This window comes from Myotis nattereri (assembly GCF_964212035.1).
Source record: "Myotis nattereri genome assembly, chromosome: 20".
Classification (NCBI taxonomy): Eukaryota; Metazoa; Chordata; class Mammalia; order Chiroptera; family Vespertilionidae; genus Myotis; species Myotis nattereri.
The window spans coordinates 7,633,351-7,650,758 of NC_138096.1; the positions used below are offsets into that span (position 1 = coordinate 7,633,351).

General features: G+C 42.0%; 1 protein-coding gene across 1 annotated transcript in view; it reads right to left on the reverse strand.

Annotated features, from left to right (window-relative positions):
- Window positions 1–17,408, reverse strand: part of IARS2 (isoleucyl-tRNA synthetase 2, mitochondrial) — a 34,535-nt gene that overhangs the window by 9,791 nt on the left and 7,336 nt on the right. Inside the window, exons 9-14 of the mRNA XM_081114407.1 lie at window positions 16,350–16,519; window positions 15,525–15,615; window positions 14,461–14,612; window positions 11,587–11,747; window positions 2,160–2,262; window positions 1,386–1,479 (exon numbers count right to left, since the gene is read on the reverse strand). Of these exons, the coding sequence (XP_080970533.1) occupies window positions 1,386–1,479; window positions 2,160–2,262; window positions 11,587–11,747; window positions 14,461–14,612; window positions 15,525–15,615; window positions 16,350–16,519 (771 nt within the window). The remainder of the gene's footprint in view (window positions 1–1,385; window positions 1,480–2,159; window positions 2,263–11,586; window positions 11,748–14,460; window positions 14,613–15,524; window positions 15,616–16,349; window positions 16,520–17,408) is intronic.

Below are 17,408 nucleotides of genomic sequence, written 5' to 3' on the forward strand. Positions count from 1 at the left end.
GAATGACTAAACGCCATCAGCACCACGGACAGGGCAGGGGGCGAGGCGGAGGGGGGTCCTTAATGGCGTTCCCCCGTTCTGTGACCCAGGCAATGACCAGGTATAACTGGCACGCGATGATGTGCTTGGTGATGTAAAACCACTTCAGAAATTAAAAAGCAACAACGCTAGCAGCAGCAATTCTCACCAAAGCCAAAGCAGTTAGTGAACTCTGAAATGTACTACATGAGCACTAGGTCACATGTTTTCTCTTAAATACAGTGGGAGAAACCTACGAAATACTAATTCTGAAAATTCCTACATAAAAAAATATAAAACTGTATTAACATAACTTACACTTGGCCATGTTATCTGTATATTTTAGCTGTAATATAGAGTAAACATGAATTTACATGCATTTTGCTTTTCCAATTTCCTAAGCTGAAAGGCCAAGTGCAGGAATGGTTCCCCTACTGGGATCCATACTGCAGTCCTCCCCCTACTGAGGACAGCTCCCCCTCGAGCCAGAGCATGCCGCAGGGAAAACCTGAGGACAATCCCCTCCCATCCCTTTAACAGCGGCCTCTGCACAGACAAGACATTTCCCCACACTCCCTTGTTCCCGAAAGCAAACAGGGCCTCTTGGGCCAAAGCCGGCCCTTTGGAGCAGTGCAAGCACCTGCCTGAGCTGCCACTGTTCCCGGGGCACCTCATCCCGTCTCCTCCCTCCCAGGGATGACCCGCCGCATACTTCGCTTTATCGCAAACTTTCCACTTAGTATCCCCAAGGACATTCTCCCCCAGCAACTGAACACATCCTCTGGTGTGCACCTTCTCCTGCTCGCCTAGTTCCTGCCCAATCGCTCCTTTCCCTTTAGCCAGTGAGTCACTTACTCCCTAACTAGGAGTAAGTGTAAAAGTAGTCAGTTGTTCATACTGGGGGGAGGAGGGGAATGTAGTAGAGGAGGAGGAGAACGGAAAGCCAGGTACTGAGTCCCTGAGCCTGACTCTAGGTTAGGTGACCAGCCCCTAACTGGCCTCTAATTCAGTCTCACTGCCTCTGCTGAAAAATGCTGGGCAGACCGTTTCCATGATGTCCACACTTGCTGCTATAGAACCGGGTGCCTCGGGGTGGCCAGGTGGGCCGGGGAGGCTAAAGGAGGGAGAAAACTCCCATTTTTCTCTATCTCATGTATTGAGGTTCCGTATAAAATTTCATTTGGAAAAACAAACACGAAGTGTACAAATCCTCAGACTGAATGATCTCCAAGGGTCCTTCCGATCTCAGATTACTTAGAGCAGATCTTGCAAGTAAAGCCAGAGGGATCCTGGCTATAGATTTCTGCTAAGTACCGTCTGCATAGTCTAAAACTGCTTGACGGGTGTGTAGGCTCCGATGTAATCACCTGGAAGCACACAGGCCCAGGAGGTCCCACTGTCAAACCAGATGTCCAGGATGTCCCGGCCAGGCTCGTACTCCAAGGCGTCGGGACCCCCGACCTGAGGAGACAGGTAAGAAGAGCACTTGAGTGTCACCGGAAATGCACACGAGAAATCCCCGGAAGTCCAAAGGACATGAAGTGCTTGCAACTGTTACCCTCACATTTTCACATTAAATTTAAAACACTGACAAACATTTCACAATTACATACAACTCACTCATTTGCATGCCAAAATTAGTAAGGCCACCTGATTTACACATTTATTAATGCAAATATAAAACTGTTTGTAATGTTGCTTTTGTTTTTGTTTTCTCAAGATTATGTTCCAGTTCGGATATTTGGTGTATGATGCCATTGGTTACCCCTAATTCAGATCCTACGAAGTCCTGGTGTACCGATGTCAGCTCCTGTTCTCGCAATTACAGCTACTTAAGCAAGTCCATTAAAACTCTGGCCCTCAATGAGATGACAAAAATCCTCACCCCCTCGACTATATTAAATACCAAGCTTCTCTAGCTAAACAAAAACGTCTCCTCTCCATGCACTGACTTCTATTTACAGTGAATAGCTCCTTCACTTTACATCAAGCATGTCGAACTCGTGGCCCGCCGGCAGCGTGTTTGACATGCTTGCTTTATGTGATAATGTACCTACTTTTTTAACTCCCAAGACTCTCTTCTGTTGCTGGTAAGTCATGCAATGCACACAGAGGCTAGTGACTGACAAAGGGAACTTTACCTGAGATAAGACTTCCTTAGGAAGGAGCTGCTCGGGGGGGAGAGTCCACCAGACATCGCTGCCATGCTGCTCCACCAGCTTAGCAATGTGCTCAATGGTCTGGCTGTTTGACGGGGACAAGACAGAGTTGTTCCATTAACTGCTGTGATTAATACCAACATTTTAAATGTTTTAAAAAGTAATATTTTTCCTATCGCAGGATATTTTCCTATCCTTTCCCACAAACTTTAGTGCAGTGGTTCTCAACCTGTGGGTCGAACGACCCTTTCACAGGGGTCGCCTAAGACCATCAGAAAACACATGTATAATTACATATTGTTTTTGTGGTTAATCACTATGCTTTAATTATGTTCAATTTGTAACAATGAAATTGGGGGTCACCACAACATGAGGAACTGTATTAAAGGGTCACGGCATTAGGAAGGTTGAGAACCACTGCTTTAATGGTATTCTCTTCAATTACTTGCTCACTCGGCTGATGCTATCATCTTAAATTCAATATAAATAATATCAATATATCTTAAAAATAATATTAACTCATATGGATCCCTTAAAAGAAAAAACTTTTCCTATTTCAGTTACTCATTTCCCTATTTCTATCCATCTATTTCCTATTCAAGTATTTGTATTCAAAACCTCTTAGTTATCCGCCCCGCACCCAATTCCTGCCCCAAAACAGCACATCCTGACAGTCCTACCTTTGAAATATTGCTCCAACTTGTTCTTGATCTAATACTGAATTCGTGCAACCTCTCTGCCACGATTCTGGATGGATGCAATGGTCTCACTTCTCCCCAGTTCTCATCCCTTGAATGTCACCATACCGCTCTGAGAGAACCATACTCCTGAAAAGGCCTCACCAACCCCCTCAGACACTTTCAGTGCCCGTCACAGCTCACAGGCCTGAATCCACGTCCATGTGCACAGGCAGCGCCTCACCAGAACACCCCCAACACCAGGACGTCCCCTTGGACAACAGATACCCAGGCTGCCATCCTGACAAGTGCCAAGCTGCCACTTTTTATAGAGACCGCGCTCAAGCACTAACACACCTCTAAGTCCTGGTTGTTCTCTGTGATGCAAATGATGAACTTCATTTGTTCAAAACTATCTATTGAGCACCTCCAATGTCTCGGACAGTGTTCCGAGCACCGGAGACAAAGCAGTTAAGGTTGGTAAGGTCCCTGCCCTGATGACCCTCCATGCCAGTGATCCTACGTACTTCCTTAGGAAGACGGCAAACCGCCTGAGCCGAGCCACGGACCCCTCAGCACAGTGCCTAACACCCAGCAGAAAGCCAGTGAGTGCAGAGCAAGTGAAAACTGAAATTGACCATATCTTTGGGGAGATACAGTTATAAATTATTTTAAAAATAAACTCAGGGGGACATTTATACTAAATTTTCTCAGAGGAACAGCATACTTTAACTTATTATCACAGCTTTATGGACTTTACAACTTCCTCTAGTGGCTTTCCACCCAGTCGCAGTATATATCATGGTCAAGAGCATGGACCCTGGACCCAGACAGCTTTGGGTAATTCCTGGTTCTATCACTGTCTAGCATGTGGCCCCGGGCAAAGCACGTAACGTTTCTGTACCTTGGTTTGTGAAATGCAAATAAGAGTATCATTAAGCAAGCTATCACAGATCCTAATCAAGCTTATATATAAGATGCCTGGAGCAATGTCTCATACCTCTTAGTAAGAAGTAGAGAAGCTGTAACTATTACTCAAACTGATTCTCTGAAAGTCGGGTAAATTTAGACAGTTCATTTTGTTACCAAAACACATACCCACATTAACAGTTAAATTAATTAAAATAAAGACACTAAAGCCGACTTTTCTGTTATCCTCCTTTCTTCCACAGTCCATCAGCGCAAGTAACGAAGAATTAACTCTCGGTCCATGAGAGCCAATGACAATGGACAGAGTAGTGGGTAGGAAAAAGCTTTAAGTTCTTAATCTGCATCTACGGTTTATGAATCATGACTGCGCGGTGCAAATCATTTCACCTCTCTGGGTCTGCTCATTCACCGACCGATGACTGTTTATTTAAAAATGTGGGAAGCAAAAATCAAATGGATAGTATAAATTAAATACCTTATAATAGCAAAGTATCACTATGAAGCAAAATATGTTATGAAGGATTAAAAAGTATAATGCTACCAGCATCTATTTTAAAGAAATTATGAAAAGCAATAATGTTAAAATAAGCACAAGTCCATAAATCTAACACAGTCACACGTTTTATTTTTTTAAATATATTTTTTATTTATTTCAGAGAGGAAGAGAAAGATAGAAACATCAATGATGAGAGAGAATCATTGAGCAGCTGCCTCCTGCACGCCCCCTAATGGGGATCGAGCCTGCAACCCAGGCATGTGCCCTTGACCGAATTGAACCCGGGACCCTTCAGTCCGCAGGCCAACACTCTATCCACTGAGCCAAACCAGCTAGGGCAAGTCACACATTTTAGATGGACTTTAACAGTAAAGATAAACTTTTCTGATGAGACCATAAAACACTCTGCAATAACTAATTATATGACAATATTTAGTTACTTATTACTAGTTCATGCAGTTTGCTCAGAACATTTTATCAGTTAAGAAAATATGAATATACTATAATAAAAAATCTGAATAAACCTAAATAAGAGAGATACTAGAAAAAGTATACTTATACTACACACAAGTACAATATGCTGTAAAAATCAGTTGCAATTTCAGGTAAATAGTAAAATAAAATAGGAAACCAGTCTTTTTTTTTTTTTTTAATATATTTTATTGATTTTTTACAGAGAGGAAGGGAGAGAGATAGAGAGTCAGAAACATCGATGAGAGAGAAACATCGATCAGCTGCCTCCTGCACATCTCCCACTGGGGATGTGCCCGCAACCCAGGTACATGCCCTTGACCGGAATCGAACCTAGGACCTTTCAGTCCGCAGGCCGACGCTCTATCCACTGAGCCAAACCGGTTTCGGCAGGAAACCAGTCTTAAATGTTGGAAATACACAGATTAAATGAGTAGTACAAAAAATAAAATTAAAATTAAAAAATAGTACAAAAGTAAAAGAGAATGGTTCAAATTTCATATTCACTTAGAAAATAGGATTGAAATGTTGGGATCAATATTATTAGTCAAAATAAACATTTATGTGTCCACCATGCACTACACTTGTCAAAGCCCCTTTTAAGCACTAACTGATTCGCAGAAAATACATTTAGCTCTGCTCTGTGCCTCCTGGTTCCTTAACACTCGTGAGCCTGAGCCAGTAACACAGTGAAAGCCAGGCCTTGAAAGCGTGTCTCCTAAATCATGGTTCAAAGGTTTTTACTCTGCTATTCAGCCTCTCTAGCGCATCTAAAAGACCACCACTTACAGTCAACACACACTCCCCATCTCTCAGCTTTGCTAAGCAGAGGCACAAGGACTAGCCATGAGCCAGGGGAAGGCGGGGCACAGGGAGTCTCAGGAGATTAGTGCTGACAGAAGGAGCACCAAGTCCAAGGACCGGAGTCCACCTGCGACTCGGCAGATCCTGACAGGAGCACAGCATACTCTTCTCCTGAGCTTCAGTCGCCATGGACACCGGGAAAAGCCACTTACAACTACAGGTGATACTGACATGTCCCCTTTTTTTTGACATGTCCATTTTAGAATGCCAAAGTCAACGCTTTTTCACATCCCTAAATAGCAGGTAACTCAGTGAAGATTTACTATAAGTATTACTGAACTATACTCAGTTACTCTACCTCGTCGATAACTAGAAATACCAAACAACAAAGAAAGATTCTGAGTTTGCAGCTGGCATGTTACTAAGAAATTGTAAAAACCCACCCCCTCTAGTCGAACTAAAATTCATTATTTAATTGCTACATTTACTCAATTCTATTTTGAGACCGTAGACAACTATTACTCACATTTTTAAAACAAAAAGAGCCGAAGCCAGTTTGGCTCAGTGGATGGAGCGTCGGCCTGCAGACTGGGGGGTCCCGGGTTCGATTCCGGTCAAGGACATGTGCCTGGGTTGCGGGCATATCCCCAGTGGGGGATGTGCAGGGGGCAGCTGATCGATGTTTCTCTCTCATTGATGTTTCTGGCTCTCTGTCTCTCTCCCTTCCTCTCTGTGAAAATATATATTTTTAAAAAATAAATAAATAAAATAAAATAAAACAAAAAGAAATTAAAGACAATTCTGGAGTTAGAGGATAAAAACTGAACAAAACTTCTGATACATAAGAATGCAGGTTTCACAGAGAAAAACATCCTCGCATTCTAAACAGATCACAAGTTAAATGCCCAGAACTGGTGTCAGAAAGTGACAATTTTCTCTTGACCTGGACTCTGGGGGTCCGAATGATCCTAAGAAACTCTAGGAGAGTTTTAAGAACAAAACTTGCAATAAAAATAAACACACACATCCAACCTACAGACTTGAGGTTTGTTGGATCACAAAATAAAAATAGCCGAAACCGGTTTGGCTCAGTGGATAGAGCGTCGGCCTGCGGACTGAAGGGTCCCAGGTTCGATTCCGGTCAGGGGCATGTACCTGGGTTGCGGGCATATCCCCAGTAGGAGATGTGCAGGAGGCAGCTGATCGATGTTTCTCTCTCATCGATGTTTCTAACTCTCTATCTCTTTCCCTTCCTCTCTGTAAAAAATCAATAAAATATATTTTAAAAAAAAATAAATATAACTTTGGAGGAAAAATACAAGCAAAGGCTGCACAACTGCTTGAAAGATACTCACAGGTCTGCAGCAAAGCCCCCGAACAGCCACATGCTGGGTGGGCTCCATTCATTCATTTTCACACACAGGGAACTGGCACCCATTAAGAGCTGAGCTACCACTTTTAATGGCTGCACATTCATTCTTCTGAAATTGGCTTAAGTAGTCTGTTTCCTATACCATTACGTGCTTTTATAAACAACTGTATGGGACCTCCTTACATATACATCACTGCACAAGACATTGGTCCCCTTATGTCCCTTGGATAAATATTTAGAAGTGTAAATTTCTTATAACGAAACTGAGATCATGCTTTAAAATTTTTTTAAACTATTTGATAGGCATTTTTTTTAGTGATATCAAATATTCTTCAGAAAAAAATACATGGACAAAGTCAAAATTTATCTTTGGAAAGTTAAGAATTCCCCCATCCTATATAATAAAGCGGGAATATGCAAATTGACCATCACACCCTCGCACAAGATGGCTGCCACAAGATGGCCAGCAGGGGAGGGCAGTTGGGGGGAACCAAGCTGGCAGGGGTGGGCAGTTCGGGGGAACCAGGCCGGCAGGGGAGGGCAGTTGGGGGTGACCAGGCCAGCAGGGGAGGGCAGTTGGGGGGGACCAAGCCAGCGGGGGGCGGGGCAGTTGGGGGCGATCGGGCCAGCAGGGGAGCAGTTAGGCATCAATCAGGCTGGCAGGGGAGTGGTTAGGGGGTGATCAGGCTGGCAGGAAGAAATGGTTAGGGGCAAGCAGGCAGGAAGGCAGGTGAGCGGCTGGGAGCCAACAGTCCCGGATTGTGAGAGGGATGGCCCGATCCACAGGGATCGGGCTTAAACTGGCAGTTGGACATCCCCGAGGGGTCCCAGATTGGAGAGGGTGCAGGCTGGGCTGAGGGACACCCCCCCCCCCATGCACGAATTTCGTGCACCAGGCCTCTAGTTTTGTTAATAATAGCCTATATTTAACAGTTAACTTATAACCTGAAAATCAGTGTAAATTACTGTCGACGAGAGTGGGTGGAACTGCTTATCAGTACCTAACCTATATGCTTCCATTTTAGCGCTGTATTTCATAAAGCGATAAGTCCACCATAAAACTTTGTACTTTACGCAAGAGCCTTATCTAAACACATGCACTATGTGCCCAACAGGTTTCAATCAGCGAAAATGCCCTGGCAGTAAAAGCAACTACAGCACCAACCAATCCCCCTGGACTTTGACATCGATGAGGTTGGAAGCTTATTTAGCGTGTTATTGGAAATTAAGCAGCATTAGGGTTACTAGGTAATGAAGAAACGGTTGCTGTCCAGTGTGTCCTGCATTTTGTCTGCATAGAAGCAAGAAATACTAAGGACTACAAGAACTTCTCTTCTTCTGTAAGTTACCAGATGAAGGTAAGAGACTAAATATTTCCTATTTATGTACTAAATTTAATTCTGGAACACACTGAAATCAGAGAAGGGAGCTATTTTTTACCTTAAAGCTATGCTTATGTTTGAAAGGTGAAGGAAACCTATTTGGAGAAATTTTTCTTTGTTTAATACACATTATAATTTTTCACCAAGTGGCCATGAACATGAGTAAAAATTTGAGGTAGCCAAAGCTTACACCCAACTTAAACTAGAAATTCCTTGCCTGTTTTTAGGAAATTTCTCATAATTTCTAGAAATCAGGAGCTACTAAGTTCCTTAAATGCATAAGTTAACTATTGCATTAAAACTGTTAAATTAATTATAATCATCTGAAATGGTGAAAGGAATTTAACAACTTATTTTCCTTCCTAGGTAGCAAGTGTTTCTATAGTTTATCTTTTTTTATGCTATAAAGTACTTATTTTATCTTTGTTAACTAGAAATAGATTTCCACCTGAATTATAATGGCATTAAATTACAGATTCAGAAAATGCCTGATGATGTTAAAGACAAAAATGGAATTATTTGAGAAACTACAAATACGAATATAAAGTGCAGATGAGAACAGTAATTCAAATCAAAATTAAACATCAGAGTTTCAAATATGCCAGCTACTAAACTTACTTAGAATATGAATTCATGAAGATTTTCTTCTGTGAATTAAGTATACTTAAGAGATTATTATAGACTTTCATCAAGAAAAGCTGAACGCATCTTTTGATACACATAATGGAGTTATCAAGTGTAACAGCAACTCCATGTGGACTGTGTACCAATTTCCAGTGGAGATGCTGTTACTTTTGATGGTTACCAACTCGCTGCAATACAAAGGCACATCCAAGAAAGACAGCAGATCGTGGTCACTGTGATTCTCATCTCGGCTAAGCTCCCTGTCTCACAACCTGCCACCTACCAGTCAGGAGTGGGCTGCCTCTTCCTCCGGTCCCTCCCAGCCCTCCGTGCGTGGGCCGAGTTGTGAGCTAACAAATGGTGTACAGGAAAATGACCTATGAATTGACAGACAGTGTGGCTAAGTGTGTCTGTCATTTCTGTAGGCCAATATTCTGTATATCTCTACGACTTCGGAATCAGAAACCAACTGGGACCATGCAGGCAACACACACAAAAAAGAATCTGTAACAGCCATGTAAATGTACTGACTATAAATAAAACATAAATGGTACCTGATGAATATCTGCTTGTGTTTTTCTGACGAAGCTCGCATTTATTTCACCCAGCTTACTGATCAATCAACCTATGTACCATTTAACTGTCTTGATTAAATAATAATCCAATAAATCTGTTTGCTCTGCTTACTAATATACACACAGGGTCTACCTCAATCAATTCAAGAAAATCCCCTAACACACTTGTTCTGCCCTGGCTGGGTCGCTCAGTTGGTTTGAAGCATCATCCTGTGCACCCAAAGGTTGTGGTTTCGATCCCCGGTCCGGGTGGCATACGGAAGGCAACTGATCAATGTCTGTCTATGTCTGTCTGTCTGTTTCTCTCTCACTTGTGTGCACTTACCTCAACTTTAATTCTTAATATTAATTCTTAATAGAGGTAATAAGGTATTAGTTTATATCTGATCAAGCTCTCAATTAAAAAACAACACATAAGCAACAATAATTAGGTTCAAAGAGTCTTAGCTCCAAATTTTAATAAAATTATAATTGTAATAAAAAGCCTTATAATGACTTCCTGGTCTCCAGAATCAAGTTTCTTTTCCTAAAACATACTCTCACTCTTCATGTCTACTTAAAAGCTTAAATTCCTAACCTAGTACTCAAGACTCACTATAATTTCCCCCAACCAATGTGTCCTAGAGTTCATCTTTCTGAAGTTCCCTCGCAAACAGCGCATTATGGCTCCTACACACATGTTCTACTCCCCCTTCCCCCCCAGCTCCTCGGCTCCTGCAGATCCCAATACTTTCCCAGATGTCCTAGCTCATCCGCAAGGCCTACTCCAACACCACATCCTCTGTGAAAGAAGCAAGTGAGCAGGCGTGTGGTTCAGTATTGAGCCCAGGGCCAGCCTCTCACGCTGCCTGGGCCAGGCGGCCAGAGGTGTCAGACCCCTGGGAAGGAGTGACAGGTGAAGGGGCAACAAGCATATTTCAGATTGAAAAGGAACTTTCACACCCAATTATAAGTGATTAAATCCAAACAAACCAAAAACCACTTTAATCAACATTTTAAAACTCTAAAATACGCATTTTCATAAAAGCTCTACCTGAAGATCTGCTGCTAATGTTGACGATGAGACGGAGAACCTTTCACAACAACGATGACAAACCCAACGCAGGCCTTTCACCCTGTCTGCAGGCTCCTGACTCCCCTCCACCTGTCGGCCTCCATGCCTTCAAAGCCTCACTCATCCTCACGGATGAAATGTGAAACAACTCACAAAACGTGCTCACACTCCTGACTCGTCTTACAGAATAATTTAGTAAAAAGTCCATAAACCAAATTAAAACAAATGTACTCAAAACAAGTAAAAACCTCTTCCTAAAGGGAGTGATTACTGTTCCCCTTCCCACATGTGTGGCTGACACAAGACGGGCAGCCTCCATAACTTCCTAGAAGGTACATCAGCTATACCATCATCCCATCTGAGCAGGGACCACGGGAATCTTGTTCACTAACTCAAAGGGTCAAGTGTCTGGCCTGGGGAAAAATCTCCTTTGCACTCTATAAGCTTTTCTGCTCCAAACTGTTTACTATATCCATGTGTTATCTTTCCAAATGAAAAAAAAAAACAACTTAAGAAAAAAATAAGATACAATTGGGAATGTAATCACTACAACAAATGTAATTTTATACATTGAACTGTATTATAGCTTCTTAAATTATAAAGCATCTACACAATCACACGACACTATTCCCGATGAAAGGGAGGGTAGACTCAGTAAGAGAGTGACTCTAATTAATAAATAAAAGTTACATACTGGGACTCCCCCACGAAACACTGTCCATCTTTGGATTCCCAACAGCTTATTCTAACACACAGCCTAGCATGTAGCAACAATGAATTCTCATAGAAAAAAACCCTCGGAGCCTCTGTTCCTATGTATAAACATTGAAAAGACATAGCTATTCAAATTTCAATCATAGTGAAAGGATCTTTCTGAAATTTATATTTTATTCCCCCCCAAAGATAATTATTTTAGAATATTTTATTTAACATCTAGTAGGAGTTCTCAATAATCCACTATTTTTCCATTTCTGAGGAAAATACAACTCATTTTAAAATGTTGAAAATATTCAGAAAGTCCTACCTGTTGATCAAGACTTCGTCTTTTGTCTTATGATGGAACACGGGAATCGGAACACCCCACACTCTTTGTCTGGATATACACCAATATGGCCGCCGGTCCACCATGTCAACCATGGCATTCTGGGCTGATCCAGGAATGAATTTCACCTTTTTTAACAATTCCTGCAATTGATCCACAAAGCAAGTCCAGGGAGAGAAAGCAGAACGAGTTTCCTAGAACCGTCACTATTTATCCTAATATAGTTCTTTTCTTTAGATATTTATATTCATTCACATGTCCCCTGCCAACTCTCCTTCCCCAAAAAACTGCCTTAAACACTACACATTTCAGAGCAAATGAGGCAGTAGAACCAGGGCCACAAAGGATCTAATAAAGAGCATCAAGAGCAGACGGCAGCCGTAACCGGTGTGGCTCAGTGGATAGAGCGTCGGCCTGCGGACTGAAAGGTCCCAGGTTCGATTCCGGCCAAGGGCATGTACCTTGGTTGTGGGCACATCCCCAGTAGGAGGTGTGCAAGAGGCAGCTGATCGATGTTTCTCTCTCATCGATGTTTCTAACTGTCTATCCCTCTCTCTTCTTCTCTGTGAAAAATCAATAAAATATATATTTTTTAAAAAAAAGAGCAGACGGCAGCTTCTGAGTATGTAATAAAAGATTTTATACCATTTCTAAGCACCAGACCAAAACTAGCAATAACAGGTAGTATTAACAGGTTTAGTAGAAGTATTATACTTCATTAAACTAGAGTTAAAATCAATTCAAACTTGAATTCAATCATTTTTTAAATGCTTAAGAAAAACTACTGTCATAGGTGGACAAACAAGGATTGCAAACTAACCTAATTTGCATATAGTATGGTTTAAAACGGAAAAACACATTCTCAAAATAAGTGACTACTCCTTCACTTGCTGTCTCTCCTCTCTCAAGAACGCTCCCTCCTCCCCCCCCCCCCCCCCCCCGCAAGCAAGAGCTGAAAATTACTAACATCTAATTACTAACATCTGATTTCATTTCATTTGTTAATTACTAAAAACACAAATTATCTAGCAAAAATGTTTGGTAATAAGCTCAAAAAAGGCCAAAATACATTAACTTCATTTTTAAAATCTCCCTACCCATGAATAAAAGCATTTTTATATTTTCAGTTTCATGATTCGTTTCCTTAACAGAAACCCCTCCTCCCCCAAAGCCATTTGTAGCACCACCTACTGGCAGAATGACAAAACCTGCCATTCAATTTAACACCTGGGTTAAAAATCCAAGAAATGTGAATGCTGAGAGATACTTGATTTTGTTATGGAATAACTATTACTTATTTAAGGTGGTGATGATGCCACTGGGATTATGTTTTAAAGAATCTTTATCTTTCAGATCCACATGCTGAAATGTTTATGGAAGAAAGAATGCCTGAAATTTGTTTCAAAACAATACAGTGGAGGGGAGGGGAGGGGTAAGAGATCAACAGAAGGACATGTATGCATGCATGTAAGCATAACCAACGGACACAAGACACTGGGGGGTAGGGGAGGCCAGGGGAAGGTCAAGGGGGAACAAAAAGGAGACATATGTACTACTCTTTGTAATACTTTAAGCAATAAAACAAAATTTAAAAAAAAACAATCCAGTGGATAGGAGTAAAAATGAGTGGTGGGCCCTGGCCAGTTTGGCTCAGTGGTTGGAGGGTCAGCTCACCCACCAAAGGGTTTGGGGTGTGACTGCCTGTCGAGGGCATGTACCTCTGTTGCAGGGTCCATCCCCAGTCCCATTCAGGGCGCATGTGGGAGGCAACCAATCAGTGTGTCTCTCTCACATCAATGGTTCTCTCTCTCTCTCTCTCTCTCTCTCTCTCTCTCGCTCGCTCGCTCTCTCTCCCACTCTCTCTCTTTTTCTCTGGTTATCTCTCCTCCCTCCTCCCTTCCACTCTAAAAATCACTGGAGCAAATATATTCGGGTCAGGATTAACAACAAAAAGTGAGTAGTGGGAGGGGTTTAGGTAAAAACAAAATTGGTCGTAAGTTGATTGTTGTTGAACTTGGGCAAAAGAAGCATGGCAGTACATCACTCTGTTCTATCTCTGCAAAGAGCAACTGAAAATTGTATAGAAGACATTTTTTAAAAACAGCTTCAGCATATTGCGTCAGACTAAGATGTTCTGCATCCAAAAGTCTGTGCAGAGATGGAAGTTATAAATTTTAACATTTACAAGTAAGGGCTTCATGGGATGTCAAAAAAAAAAACCAAAAAAAAAACAAAAACAGTCCATGTCACAACTGTCCACTCAATACAAATTCAGAAAATGCAAACTGCTACACGTAGCTTCGGCGAGGGCCCCAAACTGCCATGCCAACATTTCATTAAATGGAAGAACTCAAATACATATAAAACTTTAGAACCTCTGTCCTAGAGTATGAGCACAAAGCAACAACTTTTCAAACAGACTGAAATTTCAATCTTAGGAAAACCAAGGGTCTTGAAAGTATTGTATTGAATCCTCATGTGCCAGACTCCTGCTCCAGAAACGTTTACCCACCTATTCCAGGAGGTAGGCGTTATGATCGCCTTTACATAGATGAGGAAACGGAGGTTCTGAGCGATTAAACAATCTGCCAAGCTCCATTCTGTCCCAATTCTGTGCCACTTTCACTGCACTGGGCAGGATTTGGGCACGTCACTTAACCCCTCTCAGGCTGATTTTCCTCACGTGTATAACGAGGAATGGAAATCCAAGGTTCTTCCTGATCTGAAATTCTACGATTTTATGAAACCAAATCCTAACAGCAGCACACCCTCCCTCCGCCTCACACTGAGATCCTAACAGCAGCCCTCCCCAACTGAGAACAAGAAAGCCCAGCCTGCAGTAGGACGCCTTCCTACCTTGGCTGTGGCCTTGAGTTCCGTGATGTTTATAAACCACTGCTTGCTGGCACGTATAACCACTGGTTTCTTAGTCCTCCAGTCGTAGGGATAACTGTGCACCAATTTTTCCTCTAGCAACAAATTCTTTGAAGCCTGAAGCATCTTTATAACTAAAAAGAAAGTCAGTAACAACTTGCGTTAGACATATTTACAAGTACTATGAAAACCCTAGTAACCCTCTATACTCCCAGGAGACCTACATCTGCACCAGCAGGTGCAGGAAGAGTAGCCACCTGCCAAGTACCACAGGCATAACCTGGGACTCTCGGGGCAAAACACGCAGGGACTGTAAAACCTCAACCAGACTCCGGATTATCCCACTGCCTTCACTTCAAAGGAAAGATGAACACGATACACTTAGAATTCTACACCTGAAATTCAGAGTCACAGTGTTACATGTCTAGGTTCTTAAAATGGTGACCATGTATTCCGGAAGAAACCAGGTACAGGTGGAAAAAAAAAAAAAAGAAAGAAAAGAAACGAGGCACAGTGGGTTGAATTTTGTTCCCCAAAAAGAGATGCTCAAGTCCTCACTCCCAGACCCTGTGAATGTGAGCTTATTTGGAAATGGGGTCTTCGTAGATGTGATCGAGTGAAGATGAAGTCACAGGACTAGAGTGAGCCCTAACCCCATCACTGTCCTTCCAAGAGGAAAGAACACAGTCACACAGAGGAGGATGGTGGCACTGGAGGCAGAGACTGGAGTAACAGCCGTGCACCAAGGACTGGTTTAACCCAGGGATGACCAGGAGCCACCGGAAACGGAAGAGGCAAGAAAGGAATCGTCCACCGATCTTTCAGAGGGAGCGCGGCCCTGCCCACACCTTGATTTGCTTAAACAGAGCATCTTCAAAGGAAGATATGAAAAACTCTACACTCTATTTTAAACCATGTGGCAAAATAAGACGTCGTTTTAGCCTTTTGTTTTTGTTGAAACTATAAAATGGGAGCGTAAGTCAAGGCTCCTGCTGGCTACTTTTCAGAAAATACGGATTTATGACACCAATATACACAATACTCACCCACATCCGTCCCCTCGTCAAGGACGGCCTTGTTTTGAAGTTCAGGCCCTGCAGCTGCTGTGAAAACGCCATCTTCATCCACTAAACAATCCTACAAAGTGTCATTTTGAAAAATTAAAGTATCAAGACATTTTACCTATGACAGTATCTGGCAAGACAACACAGATAAGACATCTCAGTCTAACAGACGAGGCGTGCGGCCCACTGGCAGCGAGTTTGACATGCTTGGTCTAGTCTTTCACTACAGTGAAATTTCGAGGATTTATTCAGTGACTAGGAAATGTAAATTTATACATTTACATCACTAAAGGCAAAATGTCTTATTAAAGCAGAGACCTAATGTTTACTAAAAAGTAAAACATCACTTTTAATTTGATCTCTATTAATTCATGGATCTATGGCAACGTACACACACAGTGATGACTTTGAAACTCACCTTTAAATGGAAAAACTTGCTAAGCAATTGATGTGTGTAAAATTAATTTAGAGAGGACTATATAGTTTTAAAAACACCTGTTCTTTTCAACTAGTAAAACTAGTAAAATCCACTTGCCAATTTTCAGAGAAAGTAATTTGTCCATGTGACTTCATATTTGAAAGAAAAAGCTGCCCCCACTCAATATACATTCTTCAAATTTAATTTTACGCTGATTTTGTGTTGTCTGGGAAATCTTTCTCAATTCGGGCGAATTAATGAAGCTCCAGCGTATTACACAAATTTCACAATTATGATGATAAGTGATTGTTTATTATAAAAAAAGATGTTACTCGGTTTATCACTTTAATTCTACGAAAGCAGCGATTAAAAAGGAAGAGGACCAGTACCGTGGACAGGTTGTGTTGGGAAGCTACACTGTAATCTTCCATACCATGAGCGGGGGCTGTGTGAACCAATCCCGTGCCTTTGGTCATGGTCACATGATTTGCAGGTAGGAGCGGAGAGACTTTATCGGGAATTAAAGGATGAGTGCAAGTACCATTTTCCAAATCGGCACCTGAAGGCAAAGAAAAACACAATGAAAAGAATCATCTCAAATGGCGATTCCCCTACCTCTCTGAGAGCAGCAACAGAGCAGACAAGAGGAGCAGCTGGCCCGAGACCGGCCCACGCCCGGCTTCCCCTTCCCTTGCTCTGGGAGCTCTAAGTGATTAATAAGAAACAATATATTCTTTCTGCAAAGAAAACCTACCCGATACAAATTATGCTGCTTTAGCTGTTCAACATTCTTACTACTCTAAGCAGTCGTAAGCTAGTTGTCACCAGCTTATTTTGCCAGCCTGAGAATTACATCTACTACTCGGAAATGTGGTGGCTCAAAATAGCAACCCACTAATTCTCTGCACAGTAATAATTTGAAACAATTACATAATCTAGAAGAGTGATCTTAACTATAACCACTTTCAAAAACCTTGAGAGAGTGCCCTTCAGCTTCCATAACAACACCTAACTTGTGGAGTAGACATTTTGCACTAAAAATGCAGGTAGGGGATTGGCGAGGGGAGGAAAAGAGGGGCGTATAGAGTAAGAATATACTGGATCCTCCTTACCTATCGCACCAGTAAGGACCAAATGATATTAAGTGTTAAACATTCTGTAGCTTCTTTCCTGCCTTTCACATAAAATCCTTTCTATTGCCCTGACCGGTTTGGCTCAGTGGATGGAGCGTCGGCCTGTGGACTGAAGGGTCCCAGGTTCGATTCCGGTCAAGGGCATGTACCTTGGTTGCGGGCACATCCCCAGTAGGGGGTGTGCAGGAGGCAGCTGATCGATGTTTCTCTCTCATCGATGTTTCTAACTCTCTATCCCTCTCCCTTCCTCTCTGTAAAAAATCAATAGAAGTATTTTTTTTTAAATCCTTTTTATTTTTGCTAAGACTGTATAAA